The sequence below is a fragment of the Callorhinus ursinus genome, unplaced genomic scaffold, assembly GCF_003265705.2.
Source record: "Callorhinus ursinus isolate GAN/ISIS: 27379988/994484 unplaced genomic scaffold, GSC_fseal_2.0 scaffold87, whole genome shotgun sequence".
In the NCBI taxonomy this organism is placed as follows: Eukaryota; Metazoa; Chordata; class Mammalia; order Carnivora; family Otariidae; genus Callorhinus; species Callorhinus ursinus.
Genome location: NW_027397149.1, coordinates 2244394 through 2267566, shown reverse-complemented (window position 1 = coordinate 2267566; position 23173 = coordinate 2244394). Strand labels below are relative to the sequence as shown.

General features: G+C 47.9%; 2 protein-coding genes across 6 annotated transcripts in view; one reads left to right on the top strand and one right to left on the bottom strand.

Annotated features, from left to right (window-relative positions):
- Positions 1 to 15638, bottom strand: part of GTF3C1 (general transcription factor IIIC subunit 1) — a 71409-nt gene extending 55771 nt beyond the window's left edge. Inside the window, exons 1-5 of the mRNA XM_025853781.2 lie at positions 15362 to 15638; positions 12020 to 12229; positions 6548 to 6724; positions 5786 to 5929; positions 3646 to 3742 (exon numbers count right to left, since the gene is read on the bottom strand). Coding sequence (XP_025709566.1) covers positions 3646 to 3742; positions 5786 to 5929; positions 6548 to 6724; positions 12020 to 12229; positions 15362 to 15582 — 849 coding nt within the window. The 5' untranslated portion in view covers positions 15583 to 15638. The remainder of the gene's footprint in view (positions 1 to 3645; positions 3743 to 5785; positions 5930 to 6547; positions 6725 to 12019; positions 12230 to 15361) is intronic.
- A 104-nt stretch (positions 15639 to 15742) lies between these two features.
- The window catches only part of KATNIP (katanin interacting protein), a 191256-nt gene continuing 183825 nt past the window's right edge, over positions 15743 to 23173 (top strand). For 4 of the 5 annotated variants that reach the window (XM_073888100.1, XM_025853741.2, XM_073888099.1 and 1 more), the window contains exon 1: positions 15752 to 15868. In XM_073888100.1, coding sequence (XP_073744201.1) covers positions 15862 to 15868 — 7 coding nt within the window. In that variant the 5' untranslated portion in view covers positions 15752 to 15861. Of the gene's footprint in view, positions 15869 to 23173 lie in introns of all 5 variants that reach the window. The other variant, XM_025853742.2, reaches the window with a different exon arrangement.

Here is a 23173-nt window from a genome sequence, read left to right as displayed (position 1 = left end):
ATAAGTGATTTATTTGCCAACGTTGAAAAGTGAAATTTTAATTAAAAAAAAAAAAGTAGGTTCTGGCTTCACTTGGAAAAGGTCCGGCAACAAACCCTGGAACTGCGGATCTGCAGCCTTCAGTGGGAGCCAGGACAGGCACGCCCAACTCAAGACTGGCCCCATGGGCCCCTTGCATGTCAGGGATAAAGGTCAGTCCCTACCTGTCACCAGTTATGTGCTGTCTTCTCTTAACAATAGTCAGGAAGAAAACTAAGTATTTCTTGAATCCATACCGAGAGCAAAACCATTTCTTATACTTGGCCTGTTGCATTCACTCATATATCCATCCGGGCTGCTACTGGCGTTTGCCTTTGTAACCGGTGGAGTCGTGAGGCTAGTTCCGGCTGCTGTAAGCTGTGGACAGAACCACAGGACGCCCTCACCACCAAGAGCTGTTAATGGAGTCTCCCGGCTTTCCTCTTACCCCCTGGGGGAGAGAGAGGGAGCATATGTCTGCAGGCTGCAGCCGCCACGTATGTGTGATCAACTCTCAGACTAGCCAGTGTTCCAGCCCTTGGGCAGGAGAGCATATGGCTATCAAAAAAATACAGATGACTCACATATGGCTCATCCAAACGCACCGGCTTGGAAATGGGATCTGTCGTTAATCTAGCTGTGCCCCCAGCACCGTTGAAAGACCCTACGGAAGTTCATCCATCAAACCCCAGCCCCCAACATATGGTCCTAAGTCCTGGACCATCCGAAGCGAGGGAGGATGATGCAGTCCCACTTTCTGGGGGGCTGCCATCAGGGACTCACACAATCTACCCAGCAAAAAAGGGAAAGGAGCAGTGTGAGCCTCCCCCACTCCCCAAAAAAGACAGCATCCATAGTCATGGCATCAACCTCACGGACTGGCTAATTATTCACTAAGTCCTGCTCAGCTCTCTCTGACCCTATTTCCAGCTGCCGACAAGACCTCGCCAAGCGAAAAGTCCCAGAAGATCTTCACATTCAATAAATCCTGAAGTCAAATTGTCATGCTCCTCGTCCTCTTGCCAACGTGTTCCTCTTTCTGTACTCCCTACTTTATTCAGGCATTCATTCCACATTTACTGAGCGCCGACCGTGGGCCTGCCCCTGGCCGTCCGCCTGGTGGGGCTTCAGCAGTAAACAAGCAGGCCCGCTCCCCGCTTTCCTGAGCCCTGTCCATTTCATTGAGGTGCAATCACTCCGGCAGGACAGCAAGACTCCTCCTCCTTCATTCACATTCACACACACACACACACACACACACACCCTGGCATCCTGGCCTCAGTCACTCACACATTGAGACACCCCAAAGGATTCTAGCGGCCAGCCACCCAGGGCCCGGCCTGAGGCAGCAGCATCCACCTCCTGCCCGCACCTCCAATCTCTCTTCCTTCTCCCAGTTCGTTTCCATCACATTCTTCTCTCCTTGCAACTTTATGAGGCTGAAGGCCACAACCCAGCTCCTCGGCCTGGCGCTCTAGACCTCTCTCATCTGGCCCCAACTGCCCTCCCCAGCCGCATCTCCGCAGCTCCCGCCTGAGCACACTGTGGCTGGGTTACTGCACCTCCTACACACCCGCTCAAGTCGCTCTCCCGGGCCCGAAATGCCATTTCTTTTCTACGTGGGGAACACTTCATCTTCAAAGCCCCGCTCAACTGGAACTTGCTCTCTAAAGCTTCTCCCAGCTCTCAGAAGAAAGTGCATCCTTCATGGAGCTCGACGTCATCCTTCGAAACAGGCTTCTAGCCTAAGTGTGAGTTCACACATCCGCCCCTCTGGTGACACCGCTTCATGAGAGGATGAGACCTGTCACCCTCACTAACTTTTGTCGTGGTGGTGCAGCACACAGTTCTGACTCTAAGTGCTCACCAAAGTATTTGCCGGATAAATAATGGAACAATGCACTCTCCTGAGCTAGTCCACAGGGCTGACCTGAGACCAGACTAGCCCGCACTCCCCATGCCTCAGTGACCCAGTTGGGCAGGGGGCTTCATTCTGCAATGTCTGCTGGACAAGAAATATAAGGAACAGAGGGGGCAGAATGTTTTGTAAGCAAGTAGGAATTTTCTTAATTTCTACTAGGGTCCCTGAGGAAGCTTTATCAGTCTTTCATTTTCCACTTTTGATAGAGACTCAAATACTGAAAAATATCTCTTACCACAAACAGCAGTGCATGTGTAATGACAAATGACACAGGCCTGCTGTCTGAGGTGACAGGAAGGAAGGGGCCGGGCAGGGGGCGGGGTGGGGAGGAGACATTGCACAGCTGCCTCAAGCTGACTACTGTCATGAGAGACTGCAGGCCAGGCTCAGGCTTGCAGGGCCTCTGATAGTTCAAAGGAAGCTGGAAACTTAGATTTTTATGTGTAATCTCAATTTAAAAAAAAATGCTAGGTCAAATGTACTTTTAACAACATGTAGGCCAAATCCAACCCATAAGCCTCATAAGCCCTGCTTTAAAGAGACTTGGGATGGGGCGCCTGCCTGGCTTAGTCAGTTAAGTGTCCAACTCTTGATTTCAGCTCAGATCATGATCTCAGAGTCATGGGATCAGGCCCTGGCTTGGGCTCCATGCTCAGCAGGGAGTCTGCTTGGGATTCTCTCCCTCCACACCTCCCTCTGCTCACACACACAAAGTAAATGAAATCTTTTTTTTATTTTATTTATAGATTTGTCAGAAAGAGAGAGCGAGCGAACAACCACAAGCAGGGGAAGCAGCAGGCAGAGGGAGAAGCAGGCTCCACACTGAGCAAGGAGCTGGACATGGGACTCGATCCCAGGACCCTGGGATCGTGACCTGAGCCAAAGGCAGATGCTTAACCGACTGAGCCACCCATGCTTCCCGATAAATAAAATCTTTTAAAGAGACTTGGGCAGGTAGTAGATCTGGCATTAGAGAAGAGGTCCATTTCCCTCTACGATGGAATCAGAGACTGGGGCTCACCCACAATGCAGCACCACAGGGTGAGGAGCAAGGATTATCCTGGGGCCAATAATCAAGACTCCAAACCATGTCCCTTTGTGGACTAATCACTATGACCCAAACAGCCTGACTTTAAACTTTAGGTTTTCAGTTCTGCCATCTAACCTACAGGGTAACGTTTCTCTCCCCTCTCATATGCCGGCTCTTCCCTAGCTTCCGCTGAAGACTGTTCTCATCATCCTGGAGACAGCATGAGGCACCTCGGTGCTTTCCTCCTCTCCCCTCTTCATCCCTGTCTCTACTCCGGAGGCCCAGAGACCAAGGTGGCCAGTCCATGCTTTCTCCCTGCATCATCTCGCCTGACTCTCTGCAAAGTCATGATGCCTTTTCCATATCAAGCCAGGGGGGACAGAATTACAAGTGTGCTTACGGCAGCACCCCTAAATGCCCAGATCTCCCAGTCCGCAGGAACTTGTAAAGCACGTCCTAGAGCATACTGTGGCGGGGGGCAATGGGCCTTCAATAAGGGACTGAGTACTTTCTGATCCTGTGAAACTAAGGAAGACCCCACTTGTTTCAAGGTTAGGGGCAGTCAAGTCCATTAACAGCTTCCAACTGCCAGTCATCTAACCCATACTGGACAAGGAGGTCCAGGCTGCGGCACAGATCATTCCAGCCCAGCACACGGGTGGCCCCGGGCACTCACCAGTTCTTCCCTCAGCCTGCCCAGGGTCTCCATCTGGTTACTCCGTGTGCTCAGCACACCCGAGAGTTTCTCCATGAGGATGTCATATTTGCTCCTCCTGTGAGAAACACAAAACAGTTCATCTTTTCAAACCTATTGCTAAAGAGCACCTGTTTTTTAAAGATGACAAGGCAAGACTTAAATGACAACATGCCAGACCAGACCACCTTGGTCCTAGGTTTCAGCCATCATCCGGCCACATTCCGCACTTGGCGGGGCAGAGACCATGGCTCTGAGTGGTTCAGTCAAGGGCAAGGGCACCTAAGCAGTGACAGCCTACCGACTAGACTCTTCAGCTGCAGCTGTCATGATTCTTGAAAATGCCTTACATTTTTATAATACCATAACGTTTAGGAAGCACCTTCTATATTTCTGTACGATTCACTTGGTGAAGGAAGGGATTATTTCATAAAGACATGCACGGGCTTTTCTAAAACTCAGACTCAAGAGGTGAACCTAGGTGTTTGTCCACATCCAGGACTCTCTTCGCTGTTGACTTCCCTGGCACGAGCAACCCCACCTTCCACCCCATTTTCATTGTGTAGGATCATGACTGCTTCCAAGCTAATGGCCACCCAGGAAGCCATGAAAGAGAGTGGAAGGCTCCTGGACTGTGGGTGCCTGGGGAAGGTGACCCTGGCTTTAAGTGTCTGCAGGCCTGGGGGCAGGGAGGGCACAGGTATGGGATTCAGAGTTGATGCCCACGTCTCCACTTTGACTGCCTCTCAACGCATGAATAAAGGCAGGTGCAGGTATTTACTCTACATGGACTAGTACTGGGCACTGTGTCGTGGCCATACTCCAGAAGAGGAAACCATGCTTCAGAGAGCTCATGTGACTTCACCCAAGTCAAGTACAAATGACTTAGTCCATTGTTCTCTCTGCCACCCACAGCTGCCACCTATATTCTCTGCAGACACAGGCCACACACCAGTGAAGAGTCTGCTGATACTGGTATTTAGCCAATGGATAGTAAGATAAATAAATAAAATGCAAATTCTCGAAGCACGATCCTCTCTAATGTAGGAGTTCTAAAACATAGGTTTGAAGACGAATTTAGAATTTTGACAGGAATACAGTGATATCATTGCTCCTGGAAATCCAGTCAATAGTTTGTCTAGACATGTATGTTAAGTACTTTCTTTGGGTCCAGGCCGGTGCTATGTAGCGGGCACTGTAAACTGTAAAACTTACACTGAATCCTGAGTGTTCACCCACCTCCCTTTTGGAGGATGTACCAGGCCACTGGGTAAAGGGCAAGGCGTCTGTCACTTGGCTAGGGGAGACTCAGAGTTGTTCTCCGTGGCCCAGAGAAGGGGGAATGCCTAAAGCCCCTCAAGTCTCCCGTGACACTGCCTACCTCCACTACAGGGCACTGGTGGCCACGCACTCGGGGGCACAGCTTACTCACCCAAGGGCCACGTATTCTAGGTCCTTCACGAGCTCAACTCTTCCCCACCCTGGTCGCTGCACCTCTCCCATCAGGGAGGGCACGAGGTGCTGGAGTGCAGGCTGAGGCCTCTCTAAAGGGTGGTGGACCATTTCTTTCCCCCATTCCTGTGCCACGCAGTCCCCCCAACAGGGAGTAGCAAAGAGAGACTCACTCCCAGAGGCTCTCTGATAATGTGCACATCTCACCACCTTGCTGTACCATCCGGACTAGGACACAAAGCTAAACAGCAACATCACGAATAGGACTCACTTAGCAGAAACCTCCCCATCTCACCATCCAGGCTGACTGTAAGAATTGCATGTCGGAAAAACGTGCCAATTTTAAATTGGAAACAGTTCAATCTCCATTCTGCCACTGTAACAAATCTAATTTGACTTATTCTTTTTACACTCCCCCAAAATTTCACCAACACATTTAACAGTTCCTATTGCCGGGCTGTGGGGTTATAGGATTTTTTTCTCCTTTTCTGTATTATCTCCAAATTTTCTAAATCAGCATGACTTATTTTCATAATCAGAAATAGACCGTAAATATCTTTCTTAAAAAGCTGTAGTCATTATGTGATTTTGCCTCTCCAATTTACACAGATCTAATCCACATGGCTGAAATATCCCCGGAACAAATTGTTTTGGTGTCTGCACGCCGTACCTGTCCACGTGAAACCGATTGAGGAGGAGGAGAATTGAGTGCTGCTGGGCTCCCGTGGGTAATCGGATCACATGTGACTGCATCGTAATGAGCCCATTTTTGTTCAGAATTTTCCGGTGATAGTGGAGCTTCCCAGCATCAACCCTGGAGGAGAGGAAGTGTGTGGCTGTGTCATTTTGCTTTACCGGTGGCTTTCACCCAACAGTAGAGGGCCTCTCACTTGAATGTAAGTGCTCGAGACACACACTTCCTATCCAGCCCCTCCAAGGGAACAGTCACCGTGAGACAATGGCCTTGAAAGGAACAGGCCTGCCTCAACCTGAGCGCCCCCCCAGGCCCCCAGCGGAGGTGGATGGGAGATGCAGGTAGAGGCCTGGGGAAATGAAGCTGGACAGGATGGCTGGGGTGGGCGATGACTGATGAGGGTTAGTGAAGACACCATCAAATATGGGTCCCCAGTCCTGCAGTGGCCAATGAGTAAGGTCACTCTACATCCCGGTTTGCCTGATGGTCCCAACTTATGCCCACTGCCCTGGCCTCCCCCTGGAGGGCGGTCTGGTTTAGACACTAATTATACGGCTGCCCCAGGGTCCCTTCAAAAACAAAGCGCTGACGCCCAATCATCATGGATTGCAGACTGCCCCAGTTGCAAAGGGGCGGAGAGGAATGGGGAAGGGGAGTCACCAGGGCCTGCGATGGGGGGCAGGGCACAATCACGGGGGAGTCCTAGCATTTCAGGAGAGAAGCAAATCATCCCCTCACTTGAAAGCAGTGGTATGGAGGTCTCGCTGGAGCTCCCCTTGCCACCGGGACCGGCCTAATCGCTCCAAAATGCAGTAGGAGAAGTCGGGGAGCTTCAGGTCAGGGTCCCCCTCCAAGCCTATCAAGGCCCTGTAACGCATGTCCTGGGAGGCAACGATGATCAGTCTCTTTCCCCACCTGCAAATCAGAAACAACCGCAAGGAAGAAATAACTTTAAGTGATTTTAAGAAAAATCAAAATGTGAAAAAAACAGAACCTTAGAGGATCGTCAACTTATGCCACTTCTTAGAGGTTTACAATGTCCCTGGCAAGGAGGTTTCTGTCCCCAAACTGCCTGGTGTTTGGGGTGAACAGAGCCAACCTTGTCATCTTGTGTGAAGCCCTCCATGGTCTTGCCAGGATACTCAAACCATAGCCCCAGCTCCTCACCAGGGCCTGGAATGTCCTATGCACCCTCCACAGCTCTGCTTCTTACCCTCCATGGTCCTGCTGGTCCCAAAACAAGCTGCTTCCTCTGCCTGAGTGCTCCTCCCCCCACCTGTAGGAGACTGATTCCTTCTCATCATTCCGGCCACCGCTTAGACATCATCTCCTCAGGCCTCCCTCAAAGTCTAGCCAGAGTCTATTCCCTACCTCCAACCAGTGCCATATTCTTCACAGTACCTAGCACACTTAAAAATGGCTATGTATATATATACATACATATATATATTTTTGCAGACATTCTTGTCTGTCTCCTCCCTTCAAATTTAAGTGCGAAAGAGTAGACATGTTGTTGACTTGTTCACTAGGACACCTTCAGTGCCTAGAATGATTGTGTTGTGGAGTATGGGCTCAGTAAATATTTGTTAAGTGAGCGAGCCAACCTATGGAACTAGACATAAATTTCAAAGTCAAAAATACAGGTGTAGCTGAGATACTGTGGGTTTGATTCCAGACCACTGCAATAAAGCAAATACTGTAATAAAGCAAGTATCGTGATAAAACTAGTCACATGAATTTTTTGGTTTCCAGTGCATATAAAAGTATGTTTACACTATATTGTAATCTATTTAGTGTGTAATGACATTATGACTAAAAAAAAAGTGCATACCTTAATTAAAAAATATTTATTGCTAAAAAATGCTAACCATCATCTGAGCCTTCAGGAAAGTGTAATCATGGATCCCAGATCACCGTAACAAATATAGTAATGAAAAAGTTCAAAATGTTGTGAAATGGCCAAAATGTGATACAGAAACATGAATATGCAAATGCCGTTGGAAAAAATGGCACCAGCTGACTTGCTTCATGCAGGGATGACACAATCTTTCAATTTATAAAAAACACAGCATCTGCGAGCACGGCGAGATGAGGTATGCCTGTCCGCAACTATATGATCAGTGGATCTGTAGTCTGCTGAAAACCATCAGTTCCTACCTACTGACCTGGGGTGTGAAAATAAAGGGCAAGAATATGTCCTGCCTAGCAAGGTATTTCAGACTGAGTGACGTGATGGAAGACAGGCCTTGTGGTCAGGTGTTTAAACAACAGAGCAATGAAAGAGAATAGATGCTGGCCCAAGATGAGAGAGGTTGGTAGCTCATGAGCTCTTATGCATGGACCCTGGGTGACTCATCTGGGAAAGGGAGTGCTTCCAAGTGGGTGTTATCTCGATGCCAAGGAGTGAGTGAGTGGTGGGTTCTCTGCCAGCACACCCTCATGGGATCTCAGCTGCAAGGCTTGAACCCTGACAGTGTGTGAATGGAGTGGGCCAATCTGCCCAAGATGTCAGCTTAGATTAGCAGATAAGGCACTGTGATGGAGTCTCAGTCGTTAAGTGGTGGAGACTGGGCAGAGAAAATGAATTTCTTCCATCATATCCCTTGGTCTGATCGTTCTCCCTCCTCCTACCCCACACCAGCAGACTTCACTTCTACCACCAACTGGGCCAAAAGATCAAAGGGGTTGTCTTCCTTTTAACTCACTGCAGGTTTGTTGGCATTGTGTGTAACCTACAATGAGTCTTCTGCAGTCATGGAGGTCTGCAGAATCCATCCTCGGGAAGAAATGTTAGGCTGTGAATACACATGAGAGAGAGACAGTCCACTTCCTGTGTCTGCATGTCACAGACTTAGGATCTATGTACTTAGGATCTATGTTCTCTCATCTCAAAACAGGCTGACAAGTTAAACTGGAAGAGGTCAGCTGGGAAAATCAAGTTCGAAACCAGGGGAACAGGTCTGCTGCTTTTCAAATGCACTCAGATTTGTTTACTACACTGTACATTATAATCCCAACATTTCCAGTTAGCTGACTCAGTGACTCCCGCTAGGCTGAAACTGCTGAGTGTGGTCATCAGCCAGGATGTCAAATACTGATTAAGCACAATGCAAAGTACCAGAGATACCAAGATAAATAAAAGTGTTATCTCCCGGCAAGGAGCTCACAGTCCACTGAAGGAGAAAGTCCAGAGAGTGAGCAATTATGCTATGGCCCAAGAGCTGGTAGACAGCAACGCTGGTGGTCGAGCCTATGAAATGCCATTATGTGCACAGCCTCCATTCCAGCCTGTGTGTGTGAACAGAACGTGTGCATCGTAACTAGGGAACACTCCCATAGGAGGGGATTCCAGAATTAGCAGTCAATGGGGTGGGTGAAGGACAAGGAAGCAGAACCTGCAAGTTTCCAAAGGCATGAAGGAGCACACCTGTCCTGGGAAGCAAGTGGCGTGGCCTGGCTGGTAAGTCTGGGGTGGGCTCGCAAGCAAGAAAGGAGAGCTCAAGAGGTGGGTGGGAGTCCACATCCTGAAGGGCCCTGCAATGCCACCCCGGGGAGTTTAGATGTCATGACAGAGGTCAGGGGTTTTAACTCCAACACCCAACAGGATCATCAATCAGTCAACATGCAGTGACTGACTGATGACATGCATGCAACCTGGAGTTGATGTTGTGCCAGGCATATTCTAGATCCTAGAGATACAGCCATGAACAAGACAGAGTTTCTGCCCTCAAAGAGTTTATGGTCTGGTGAGGAAGGGGTGACGTGAATAAACACTTTGGACCACTTTTGGTATGGGGGCACCTGGGTGGCTCAGTCAGTTAAGCATCTGACTCTTGATTTTGGGTCAGGTCATAATATCAGGGTCATGAACTCAAGTTCTGCGTGGGGCTCCGCACTGGGCACAGAGCCCGCTCAAGATTCATTCCCTCTCCCTTTGCCCCTCCCCACCTCGTGCACACATACTCGTGCTCTCTTGTTCTCTCTCTCAATAAATAAATAAATGACCATTTTTGGTGCGACAATGAGTAACATAATGGTGCCTGGGCAACAGGGACACTTTTTTTTTGAGGAGCCAGGTTGAAGACTGAATGAAGAGGAGGGTGTGGAGATGTGAAGATCTGAGGCAGAACATTCTAAGCAGAAGGAATAGCACATGCCATAGACCTGAGACAGAAATGAGCCCTGCATGTTTGGGCCACAGCATAAAGAAGACTCGGGAAATTGAGGGGCTACAGTCAGAGAGCTGGGGGGGGGCAGAGGGTAGGTCCTACAGAGCCTGATGGGTTCAGGTCAGGGGACAGGCAGCTGCAGGGCATGGAGCACTAGGTGGGACATGGCTCATGGCTCTGGCCTATGCCACCAAGTAAAAAATCAGTCCAGTGCAGCTAGATCCCGTGATTTTTTTTTCAGAGGAGCTAGATATCCAGATTTTAAATATGAGCAATGAAATAAAATTAAAAACAAAACACCGTGCTGGCTAAACAAAGCACGTGTACGGGACATATGTGCCTAGTCGGAAGCATCTCCTGAGTGACCAAGGCACTATTCATCACAATTCCATCTTAGAGAAAAATGTGCCATGTGGTATGGAAAGTTCCAAAGAGGAGAGACAGGGGCATCTGGCTGAGCATCTGATTCTTGATTTTGGCTCAGGTCATGATCTCAGGGTCATGTGATCAAGCTCTGTGTCAGGATCTATCATTACTGCGGAGGCTGCTTGGGATTTTCTCTCTCTCTCTCTCTCAAATAAATAAATTATAAAAAAAAAGAGAGAGGGAGGGAGGGAGAGAGAGACAGCAAGAAGGTAGGCAGGAGACTCTTGCACTATTCTGAGGCCAAAGGGGGTTGGAGATAAAGCTCGAAGGTCAAGTCCACAGGACTTGGTGGCCAGTTGCATGCAGAAGTATGGAGAAAAGGGGCCCAGGAGTCCCAAGTCTGCGGCTTGTACAGCAGGCACATGGGAACACCCAGAGCAGAGGAAATCACAAAAGAGGCAAGGAAGGAAGAGGAGGCAGGTTTGGGGGGAAGGAGTATGACACTCGACTTCTGGGCACACTGAACAAGAGGCTACTGAACTCCGTATGTGGCACTTGGGGGACACCTAGGGAAGAGATAGACCCCTTGGGAGCAGCCCAACGTTTAAGGGGTGGACGGAAGTCGGGGAGCCCATGAGGGAGCTGGTGAGGATCGGCCAGAACAGAAAAACAAAGCAGGGCGCCTGGGTGGCTCAGATGGTTAAGCGGCTGCCTTCGGCTCAGGTCATGATCCCAGGGTCCTGGGACTGAGTCCCGCATTGGGCTTCCTGCTCCGCGGGGGCCTGCTTCTCTCTCTCTCTGTCTCTCATGAATAAATAAATAAAACCTTTAAAAAAAAAGAAAAGAAAAACAAAGCGGGTAGCCACGGGGCAAGAGCTTTAAAACTCCCTGACGGGGCGGAGGGGTCAAGGAGCTTAAGGGCCAAACAGCGTCCACAGGCTTGTTACTGGGAATCTCAGAGGATAAGATTTCAGTGAAGTAATAACGGCAGACATCAGCGGGCAGAGGAGTGAAGGGGAGAAAGAGCGAGGGTGGCTATTTCTTCCAGGAAGCACAGCCCCAAGTGGCACAGAGCGATCTAGGGTCACGGGGGACCCGAGGTCAAGAGGTGGTCCTGTTGTGAGATGGCTGAGTCATGAGGGCTGAGGAGAGAGCACCCGCAGGAAAGAGCGGGAGGTGCCGGGAGCTGGGCTGGAGAAATGCGGGGGGGGGGGGGGGGGGGGGCCGGGGCAGCAGCTTCTCGTTGCATCTGAGCTGATGGAAAGGGTAAATAGATATGGCAAAGCTGCAAGCGGAAGGAGATGGAAGTCGGCAGCTTTTCCCTGTTCTGTGAAGTGGGGAGGGAGGGAGGTGGGAGTGGGGATGGGCTGGAGAATGTAAGAGCTCGGATTAGCCACTCCGGGGAACTGGACACCCCCCCCAAGCCTGGGCAAGAGAAGGAAAGGCACTGATCCAAATGAGAGCCGGCTGCTCTGCCCAACTGTGCCAGGACTGCGGACCCAAGGGAAAGAGGAAGGTAGGCCCCTGAGCAAAATCAGCGCCAGTGAAAGTGGAGTGCAGAAGGTGGAGGCTTGGCGCGGGGCTGACACACAGACCAGTGTCCAGGCTCTGACTGGTCCCCCCTGGCTCAAGGCAGCAGAAGGCCTGTGAGGCTCTCTGGGTGCGGATCGGTTACCTGCCGAAGGCTTCCACCATCATACAACGGGGCTGTAGAGACTTGGTCCTGATGTCACTGGTTATGTTTTTCCTCTCCTTGAAGTACCGGCATGAGCCCTGGATGCCGTCCTTATTCTCTAAGATCATGTGAATGGGGTAGACATCCTCCAAAGCAACTGGATCCCTCCGGGACTCCAAAATTCCGGTTTCCAAGTCAATCTCTTCATACCTAAAAGGGAGAAAGAGACAAATACCAAACCACAACTCAGATTTTCAAATAATACATACTTGGCTCATTCTTCTTTTCTTTCTTTCTTTCTTTTTTTTAATTAAAGATTTTATTTATTTTTAGAGAGCTAGCGCTCCAGGAGGGAGGGAAAGAGGTAAAGAATCTCAGGCGGACTTCATGCTGGGAGCCCAACACAGGGCTGGATCTCACGACCCTGAGATCATGACCTGGGCTGAAACCAGAAACCAAGAGCCGGATGCTTAACTGACAGAGCCACCCAGGCGCCCCTGGCGCATTCTTCTGACAACCTCCCACTGAGATCAGAGAGGAGTGAGCTCACTCGGTCCTCCAGCCTTGCAAATGCAGATTAGAGCAGCATTCCTGCCTTTCTACCCCAGAGAACACAGACCTTTCCAGGGTCCCCCAAATCCATTCCAGAAGCTGAATGCTAGAACCAGAACCATCTTACTGGCCCAAGTCATGGCCTTTCGGTTTCCCTCCAAATCCAGTGCCTGCAAATCTGTTAACAATTTTCACCTCGGAATCCTCAGTCCTGTCTTTTCCTCCAAACACCTTTAATTCAAGGAGATCCAAATCAAAGTTATGACTGCCTCTCCCCGCCTCCAGTGAAGTCCCGCCTTTCCGCTTTCTCCCAGTTATGTCGTATCAGTGCCATGGGGACAACTTTGACTTGCGTTTCTTCCCTTACTGAATTAGCCAAGTTTGTAAGGCTTTCCTTACAAACCCTGCTCACAAGCTAGTCTAGTTGACGCTAAAACCCACTTCTATTTATCAGCTCTTTCCCTCCTCGCCTTCTCTGTGACCTCTGCCCTGCTTTACTCTCCATTCCCAAATCACATCTTGGGCCATCTGCCTGGAGGCAGCTGTGGGCTGCTGTCCTCTCTCCAGTCACACCTTCCTAGGCTTCTTTGACCTTCCTAGTTGACCCTCCAGCCTTTCCATGTAGGTGCACCTGAGGGCCATGTCTTAGTGGCTCCCATCACACCGCATTCTCTTCCAGGGATGATCCTGGCCCACGGCTTCAATATCCAACCATATGGAAGACTCCCCATGTCCAGCCCCATCCCTCCCTCTGGCCTGCTTTCGCCCATGAAACCACATGTTTACTAAACAGAATCTCCACTTGGATCACCCAAATGAACCTTGAACTCAATGTGTCTCAAAGTACATTCAGCATCTTGCCCACCTCCCCCGAGATTCAACCACCTTGCTGCTCTTCTGTGTTCCCTACTAACAGTGAAGGACATCAATATTCACTCAGGAACCCAAATATCAGGAACCAGAAGCCATTATCCCTGATGCCCCCCTCTCCTTATACCCCACGTCCAGTCACCAAATCCTCTTGATTCTTCTGCTTCATTACGTCTTGATTCCATTTGCTTCTCTTATTCTCAGCTGTACCACAGTAAGCAAAACTGATGTGGGGAAACAAAGGCAAGAAGAAAATTTCCTTATAACCTGCAGCCCACTGTCACTTAAGGCAGGAAGAGTATAGTTCCTCCAGGAAGCTCCCAACTGTCTTAAAGTTAAGGCTTCTCTAGAGGGAAGAACCACCTTAGCTTGCAAACAGCCAGGCCTCCAGGGTCCTGGTGAGTCTTCTTTAGCATAGGAGTCCTTTTGGAAACCTCCCTTTGTCTTTACTTCCCCCAACTTCAAAGTGTATAAATCAGTCCCTCCTCACAACCCCAGTGTAGCTCTTTCTACCCAGAGGGCCCTGTCCCCGGGCTTTAACGAAAGCCTTCTAGCACCAAAGACTCCTGCAGAATTCTTTCTCCCCCATTGGCTCCGAACTCCAACCTACAAACCACGTCAAAACCATGATTGGTTGTTTCTGATTGGATTACTAAAATCTCTCACCTTCACAGTTTGCCCTCAGTCTGACCCTCCTTTGGGTGGGGTGGGGGGAGGGGGGAACTTCCAACCGTTCTTTTGATAAAGGATAAACTCTTGAAGTGGATTAAAAGACCACTGATTACCTCTCCAGTCTAATCTGGTTAAGGGCAGAGAGGATTCTGTACCCCAAACTTCAAGGATTCAAATTCTGGGTTCTGCTCTTGCTAGTTGATAATCTTGAACAAGTCGCTTATCCTCTCTGTGGCCGAATTTCCTCTTCGGGAAAATGGGGGTGATAATACCCACCTCCTAAGGTTATTGTAAAAATTAACTTGCTATATGTCAGGATCTTAGCAAGTCCCAGCTCACAATAAACATATGCAAGTGCCAACTATTATTCCCCATTCCCCATCTCCCAATCCTACACTTCAACCAAACTTAACTTATTTCTCTTCCTCGAGGCTTTCACATTTCCTATTCTCTCTCCAGAATACTCTGCCAACTGGTCACCTAAATCCAATCTTTAAGTCTTGTTTTGGGTAGTATTATCTCTGGGAACTTCTGTCAATTCGGCACAACAGCAGACTCTATAGTGACAGACTGCCTGGGTTCAAATCAACATTCGGTCACTTATAATCTCTGTAACGTTGGACAGGTTACTTAATCTACGACTCCATTTCTTCTTCTGCAAAATGGGGAAGATAACAGCTCCTATTGCTGAGGATCAAGTGAGTTCAATCTCCTGAAGCTGCCAGAACAGGAGCTTATAATATAGTTACCAGGCCAAAAATAAGCACTCAATAAATGCTAGCCGCTGTTGTTATTATTACTACTGCTAAACGTGCTGTTATGCAGATCTCTAGTTGCCTCAGGCTCTCTAGCCCAGCACTGAATGAATGCCCCACAAAGAGTGGCTAAACTCAACGGTCTCCAGTCTTGATCTAAACTGATTTCCTATCCACCACGAAAGAGGAGTACTCTTTGAAGCCTGAAGAATAACCCCTCCCCAGTCCTGCTCACCACCATCCAAACACCTACACGGACCGAATGGGACATCACTAGACGACCCCAAACTCCACCAGACGTCCGAGCTCTACCAGGCCCGAGGGACCCCCAGCCACCCTTACACCGCGCCCCCCATCAGACTCGCGGTCCTCCCCCGATGCCACTCCTTTCCCCCGCCCCCTCCCATCAGAACCTGGGCCCCTCCCAGCGCCATCGGACGCCGGGCTCTGCGCCCGCCTGACCGCCCGCCCGCCTCAGGGCCAGGCCGCTGACCGGTCCTGGAGCTGGAGGTCGGGTCGCTCCCGAGGCTCTTCATAGAAGCTGATGCCCGGGTGGGTGGCAAGGGCCCGCCAGAGGAACTCCTGCGTGTAAGGCTCCAAAGGCAGCGGGAAGGGAGGCACTCGCGTCTCCAGACGGCTCCAAAGCGCGGGCAGACACAGGCCATCAAGCCCCTCCAGGGCCACCTCGTCCAACAACGACTCCAGCGCGTCCATTGCTACTTCTGTTTGCAGCTCCCCGGGCGCCTGCGCACCAGGACACTAAGGGCCCTCCAGCGCGCCTGCGCACAACGATCGGCAGCCCTCGGAGGCGGGTTGGACCTAGAGATAGGAGGAGGAGTTCCAGAGCTCCGGCGTGACGTCACGACCTTTGGGGGCGGGATCAGTCCGCGGGACTCCACCGCCATTGGTCCGGAAGCCCGCAGTAACCAGGGGAACTGCAAACACTGTAGGGGCCGCTTCCGGTTCGAGCACCCGGAACCGCCGCCTCTAGGGATGGACGGTGAGTGGCCATGGGCCCCTCCGGGCGGTTGGGCAGTTATTCTCCCATATCTCCCTCGGCTCCCTCGGACAGAATCCTAGGAAAGACAGCCCTTGGCCGCCACTGCCTGACCCAGGGTGGTCTCTGGTCGGAGGGAAAGGGAGCCCTAGTGGTCCGGGATGGGAAGAAGAGGCTGGGGGGGAGTGGTCAGTGGTTTGGCCCCTGTGCAGAGCTGTGTTAGTGTAGGAACCCGGTACAGGCCGGAGGCTCAGGAGAGGTTTAGAGTGGAAAGAGGTAGAAGTCTGAAGGGGGGTCTTGTGTGTCTTCCTCGGGTGTGGAACTGTGAAATCTGGGAGTTGGTATGGGGGTAAGCGTCATCCTGGGGAGTGCGGTCGTCAGCTACTGGGCAAACGGAGTTGGTAAGGTGGGTGGACCAAGTCGAGGGCATACTCTTTTTCTGAGCTTTGAGTACTGTTCAGTGCCAGGAACTCTGCAAGACTGTCAGGTAACACGTCGTTAAGCTTCATAACAGCCCATTGAGGTCAGTGGTGTGATCCTGTTTTGCAAATGAAGAAACTGAGGCTCAAAGAAGTTAAGTTAACTTGCCCCAAATCAAACAGCCAGCAAGCGGCAGAGTAAGAAACTCAGACACTCTGCCTCTGGAGCTGAATTATAGAGCTTTGAGATTTGGAACGGATTTCAGAGGCCCTTCATTCCAGACGTTGCAAATGGCAATATCTGCAGGGGCAAATCTGGTGGGCTGGATTGGGCTGTGACTGAAAATCAATTCCCTTTCTGAAAGGAAAGCTTCTCACTCAGTTCCAACCAGTTATTTTCCTGGGGCACTTCTCTAAATACCATGACAGCCAATCAGTCTGAGGGCCAGATGTCCAGATGCCGCCTGTGGGCCACTATTTAGGGTTCCCTGATTAGAATCATGGAACTGACCATTCAAAATAATCTAAAAATAGGCTACTCTAATCTCATTTTGAAGGTAGGAAGACTAATGTCTAGACAGACTGTTAGGATCTGTGCTAGAATCCAGATCATTGTTCTCATTTCACCACCATCCCTTACTTCTGGGAATGTGTTCCTTGTACCCACTTAATGCAGTGTGGGGGAAAAATTTTTTTTAATTCAACAGTCTGATATGTACTTAAAAGACATCTTTGCCCTTTGTACTTCAGAGGTACTATAAAATGTCATTTGCAGTTTGCCTTGTGGAAAGATCAATGTAACATTGCTACAGAACAACAGTTCTCAAATACTTTTGATCTCAGGACACCTTTACGCTCTTACCTCAAAAGAGCTTTATGTATAGTATATCTATGATATTTACCGTATCAGGAATTAAAGCTTATAAAATCTTAAAACATTCATTTATCAGTTACTTAAAAATAACAGTAAATTTGGGGCACCTGGGTGACTTACTTGGTTAAACATCCAGATCTTGGTTTCGGCTCAGGTCATGATCTCACGGGTTGTGAGATTGAGCCCCGCATTGGGCTCCACACTCAGCAGGGAGTCTGCTTAAGATTCTCTCCCTCTGCCCCTCCCCACACTCACGTGTGCTCTCTCTCTCAATAAAATAAGTCTTAAAAAAATAACACTAAACCCATTACTTCTGAATATAATTAATAATTTTAATGAAAAATAGCTATGCCCCCCCCTCCAAAAAAACTAGTGGGAAGAAGGGCGTTATTTTACATTGTCTCAAGTCTCTTCAATGTCTGGCTTGATAGGAAATAGACTCTCATTTCGGCTTCAGCAACCAAATTGTTGTGACTTTTGGCTAATGTATATGCAGAAAGTCTGGCCTCATAGATTTTAATGGTAGACATTCTTTTTTGATACTACACCAAAACTTAGCAAGTGGTAGTTTCTTGAAGGGTATGTACAGTGTACCATCTGAAACCAGATTGATGAACTTTTGTACTCTGTTACATTAAAATCCATTGATTTATCTTGCCCTTTTTTCAGATATTTTGCCCATGTATGATTTTATTACATTAGGCATTGGTCATTTGGAAAATGTTGGCTTACTGAGTTATGCAGATCTTCCACATGTTGACATTTCAAATTCCATTATGTAATACCAAGTGGAATGTCATTATACAATATCAAGAAAATCCCATTTGTTAATATCACCACCTATCTCATTTTTTTAGAAAAAAGTTTAAGGTGCTAAACTCAAGGTAGTAGAAACAAGTTTTCATTTGGGCAAAAAACACTATCAGTTGTTTCCTTGAAAAGACTGACTCACTTTTTTTTACATATTGAGAAAATGTCTGTGAAATACCCAAGTCTGAATAACCATAGTTTGTTAGTTATGCATTCAAGTAAAAATGGCATTCTGTATGTATGTGGCTAGTTCAGCTGGTAACTCAAACAAGCACACAAGTGTTTTCTTTGGCTTATAGCAGAAGTGCTTGATGTGCACTTCCCATTGTGTCACACAGAATATTAAAAAGATGTGTACTCCTGAGGTGAAATTGAATAAAATTAATTTTTACAATTTCGTAAGGATATTCTTAGGTGAAAGTGATTTTGTTGTTGTTGTTGTTTTATCATGAATACATGATAAAGAATATAATGATTACTAGGACAGTTTGGTGCCGCTGCCTTGTAGCAGCTCAGGCCACAAGCAGTTTTACCTACTGTTGCTTTCCCATCATCAGTGCAAATATCAACACAGTGAAGATGTCTTAGAATTGTGATGAAAATAGTTTTGTCCTTGTGAACCCCTCTTCCTCCCAGAGTCTAGGGAAAACAGTTTGAGAAACATTGCTATAGACCATTTTCTTTCTTTTTTTGAAGATTTTATTTATTTATTTGAGAGAGAGAGAGTGAGCAAGAGAGAGAGAGAGCACACACACAAGCAGGAGCAGAGGGAGAGGGAGAAGCAGACTCCCCACTGAGCGGGGAGCCTGATGTGGGGCTCCATCCCAGGACCCTGGGATCAGGACCCAAGCTGAAGGCAGACACCCAACCGACTGAGCCACCCAGATGCCCCTAGACCATTTTCAAGAAGTCAGTTCTGTCATCATCTTGCTCACTCCTGGAGCATTATCATGGCCCAATCAAGGCACCTATTAATTTTCAGATTGGTTACAAAAAGGAAAAATGTGTTCTCTTTAAGAAAGCATTTGCCTGTGGCACCTGGGTGGCTCAGATGGTTAGGCATCTGTCTTCGGCTCAGGTCATGAGACCACGATCCTGGATTGAGCCCCGCATCAGGCTCCTGGCTCGGCGGGGAGTCTGCTTCTCTCTCTCTCCCTCTGCATCTCCCCCTGCTCATGCTGTCTTTCTCTCCCTGTATCTCTGTGTCTCAAATGAATAAATAAAATCTTAAAAAAAAGAAAGCATTTTCCCTAAGATTAGATTTAGCATTCAAAGGATCCCTTTTCCATTACAATTTTTAAAACTGAAAACTAGGGCGCCTGGGTGGCTCAGCCGTTAAGCATCTGCCTTCGGCTCAGGTCATGATCCCGGGGTCCTAGGATCGAGTCCTGCATCGGGCTTCCTGCTCGGCAGGGGGCCTGCTTCTCCCTCTCCCACTCCCCCTGCTTGTGTTCCTGCTCTCGCTATCTCTCTCTCTGTCAAATAAATAAATAAAATCTTAAAAGAAAACAAAACTGAAAACTAAAAATTTACACAACAGTTTTATAGGCACATACCTGTTGGGTAAAGTGAAGCATACTGTGATGAACTGTGAGTCTAGCCAACTAGATAAGCCAAGCCTGGCCTTGTTAAAAAAAATGTTTACTTCCCAAACTTACAAAAGCCTAAGTATCTACCAAATATCCCCAAACTGGATTGTAATTTGGTTGATTCTGCATGGCCAAATCACCATGGTTTTTCACAACATTTTTCCTGGCCCATTGGTTTTGATTTGGGGCACGTTTTATCTGGCCCTGCAATGCGGCATGATGTAATGTTGATATAATTTGGGGGGCTGTATACCGGTGGATTCACATCTCAACTATGTTCTCTTGACCTCTCTGAGCCTCAGTTTTCCTGTCAATAAAATCGAGCTGATGATAAGGCTTACTTTGTTTTGTCTGGTAATCCACTGGTGAATTCAATGAGACTATGCATGAACGCACTTAACAGCAAGTCTGGCATGTAAAAAGTGCTCTGGCGTGGTAGCTAATGCTGTTAATTATCTGCAAATGGGCAGACTTCAGCTGGCAGACGAGGGAGGAGGGAATCTGCTGAAGCTCTCTAGCAAATAATAATCTTTGTAATTAGCTCACTGTTTGTTTAAAAGAGAAGCCGACGTGTGACATTTTTCATTTACCTGAAAGTAAACTGGCAACATGTGAGTCTTCTGCTATGAAGTGTTCACCTTTATGTTAAAGTCACATTTCCTCCAGTGCTTTTAAAATACGAGATGGTTCAAGAAAAAAATATTTCTACTCAGTTTTCAAGGAACATAATAATTAGACAAAAGTTCAGCACATCAACGTAATTAGAAAGGATTTTAAAGCTGTTCATTTGCTTTTGCTCTCCCCAGAGCAAATATTCAACATTTCCCCCACTTATCCTGCTCATTTGCTTAGTACACTTTCTCAAAGAATTAATAATGCCAAGATGAAATTTAGCCTAGCTTGTCTAAATAATCCCAAACTGCAAAATGGGTGACGGTTGAATTAGTAAGGTTTTGTTGAAAGTACACTGTCAGCATGTCTGGTCTCTTCTGTTCTGGTATGGTATTCACCTGGGCTCCCAGTGATTTGTCGATTTCTCTTACTACTTAAAATTGAACTAAGCCAAAAATGATGTAAAATAAAACAAAGCAAGCATTCAGCAGGCAAAATAAATGTGTGGTCCATGGAGTCTCTATGTCTGTTTGTCTTCCTTCCTTCTTCACGCCCATCCTTGAATCTGATTCATTTCTTTAACTCTTGTATTTCTCAGTGTTCATCTCAACCTATGATTTTTAGCTTACAGGAAGTTGACACACTATGTTTTGCTTATTCTTCCTTAGGACATTCATTTAATAACTCCACATTTCAGTGCTTTCCGTGTGCTAGAACCCAGAGATATCAAGATAAGACTGGATCCAGGTGAAGGGTAGATGGGAGTTTATTGTATTCTTCTTCTTCTTTTTTTTTTTTTTCCTTTTAAAGTAGGCTCAACATGGGGCTTGAACTCATGACCTTGTGATCAAGACCTGAGCTGAGATCAAGAGTCGGATGCTTAACTGACTGAGCCACCCAGGCGCCCCTCCTTGCATTACCTTAAAACTTTCTTTAAGTTGATTTTTTTGAACATAGAAGTTAAAAATATTTTCATCTTAAAAAAAAATTGCGACGTAGCAAATTTGAAAATGAGTTCTTTATATCAGAGGTTACAGATTGGGGGCCTCTGGATGAATCAGCCCACAATCATGTTGCCTTGGCCCATAATGTTTTATTTTTTTCAATTTTTGAATGAGTTGTCAATATTGAAAAATTGAGGGATTTCTCATAAATATCTGATTGTGGTATTTTCTTAACAAAAATCAATAAAGTCTATTAACACCGAACACAGAATCAGAACAGCTTCCTCATAGCTGGAGCTAAATGGAGACCACCCCTTTAGCAGGGAGGTGCACTTTCCAGGATGCCACAGCACCTCCTTGACTGGCCCCCCTCATTGCATGTGTTCCCTGCTTGGGCCCCAGAGGCATCTGAAGTTACCATCCTGCTCTTGTACTCACTTGGGCAATTTTGGAAATCCCTACGGGTTATTATTGCGTGGCACATTGTGCTATATATGTTTGTTCTCTTCGTTTTAATCTGAAAGAAAAAAAGAAGGGGGACCTATTCTCTGCCCTGAAGAACATCATAGTCTGGTGAGAAAGCCAGTCATCAACAGCTAACTACAATCCAACAGGGGAGTCCCTAGAAGATAGCATTTGTAAAGGTCTTCCCCTTTCTCAAAGCAATCTGGCTCCCTGCCTGCTTTTGTAAATAAAGGTTTATTGGAACACAGCTATGCCCACTTGCATATAAATGCATACAGTCTATGGCTGTTTTCATGCTTCAGTGGCAAAGTTGACTAGTTGTGGCAGAGACCATATGGTCCATAAAGCCAAAACTCTTTACCATCTGGCCCTTCCCTGGAAAAGTTTGCTGACTCCTGTCATAGAGGATCCAGTTGAGTTCTTTTTTTAAGATTTTATTTATTTATTTATTTATTTATTTATTTATTTGACAGAGAGAGTGAGAGAGCACAAGCAGGGGGAGCAGCAGAGGGAGGGGGGAGAAGCAGGCTCCCTACCGAGCAGGGAGCCCGATGCGAGGCTTGGTCCCAGGACCCTGGCAGATGCTTAACCATCTGAGCCACCCAGGTGCCCCTCCAGTTTGATTCTTGAGACAGCTCCATATGATACTGACTATCATTGGGCCCATTTATACCCCACAGCAGGTAGCAGAGCTAGGACTCAGCCAAATAAAGTGTACGCTCTAGACTTTGTATATGTCTAGAGTATGTCATCAAAGACCTATCTCAAACTTGGCCCCATCGGTGTGTGGCCAGGTTGTTACACTTGGGAAGTGAGTCTGTGGGCAAGGCCTACCCCTTAGGCTGGTTTAAAAGGCATGGCCCTTGCCTACCTCCTTGGCTCCCTTGGGATCTGACCCCGTGGCTGCTCTTCTGTTTCCAAGTAGGAGAGGGCTTACAAGGAGCAACGTGGCTAGTTGGAAGGAGGAGCTTGGTGCTGTTTACAGTGCACTTTATGTAAGAATAAGGAAGTGTCCATTGTCCTCAGCAGCACCAGACTCACTGCTGTTTGCCCCATGGATTTGAACAGCTTGACCCTTGTAACTTTAGCACCTTGGACATAGCACCTTAAATCAGAGAATTTTCCTGGGGAAGCCATGTGCCTCCCTTCCCCTATCCCTTGGTTGGTCTGCTGGCCTCCAGTCTCATGTTTAGATACCCACCCCGCCTCATGTCCAGAGGCATTATAGTGGGCTGAACTGGGTCCATTGATGTGTTTTTATGTATTTAAAAATAGTGATTTCTCATAAAAACCTGGATTTTTCAGTCTCTTCATGGAACGGTGCTTTGGCCCTGTTGGGCCTGCATTCCCACAAAGTCCCGGTCCTCCAGCACTGAATGTTGGTCCCCCTTGACCTTGAACATGTGATGACAGTTTGACCTCTTCTGGCCAGTGACGCTGGTCATCAAATGCCTTTTTCTTGCATTGAGAATATTAGCCTAAGCCTCTAGGCATCTGAAATTTCAACCGCTGCCCAAGCCACCTCGGGAAGTTGGCCATTTCTTGAGCACACCGTATTCTTTCCCATCTCCCTGCCTTCCCCTTGCTGTGTTCCC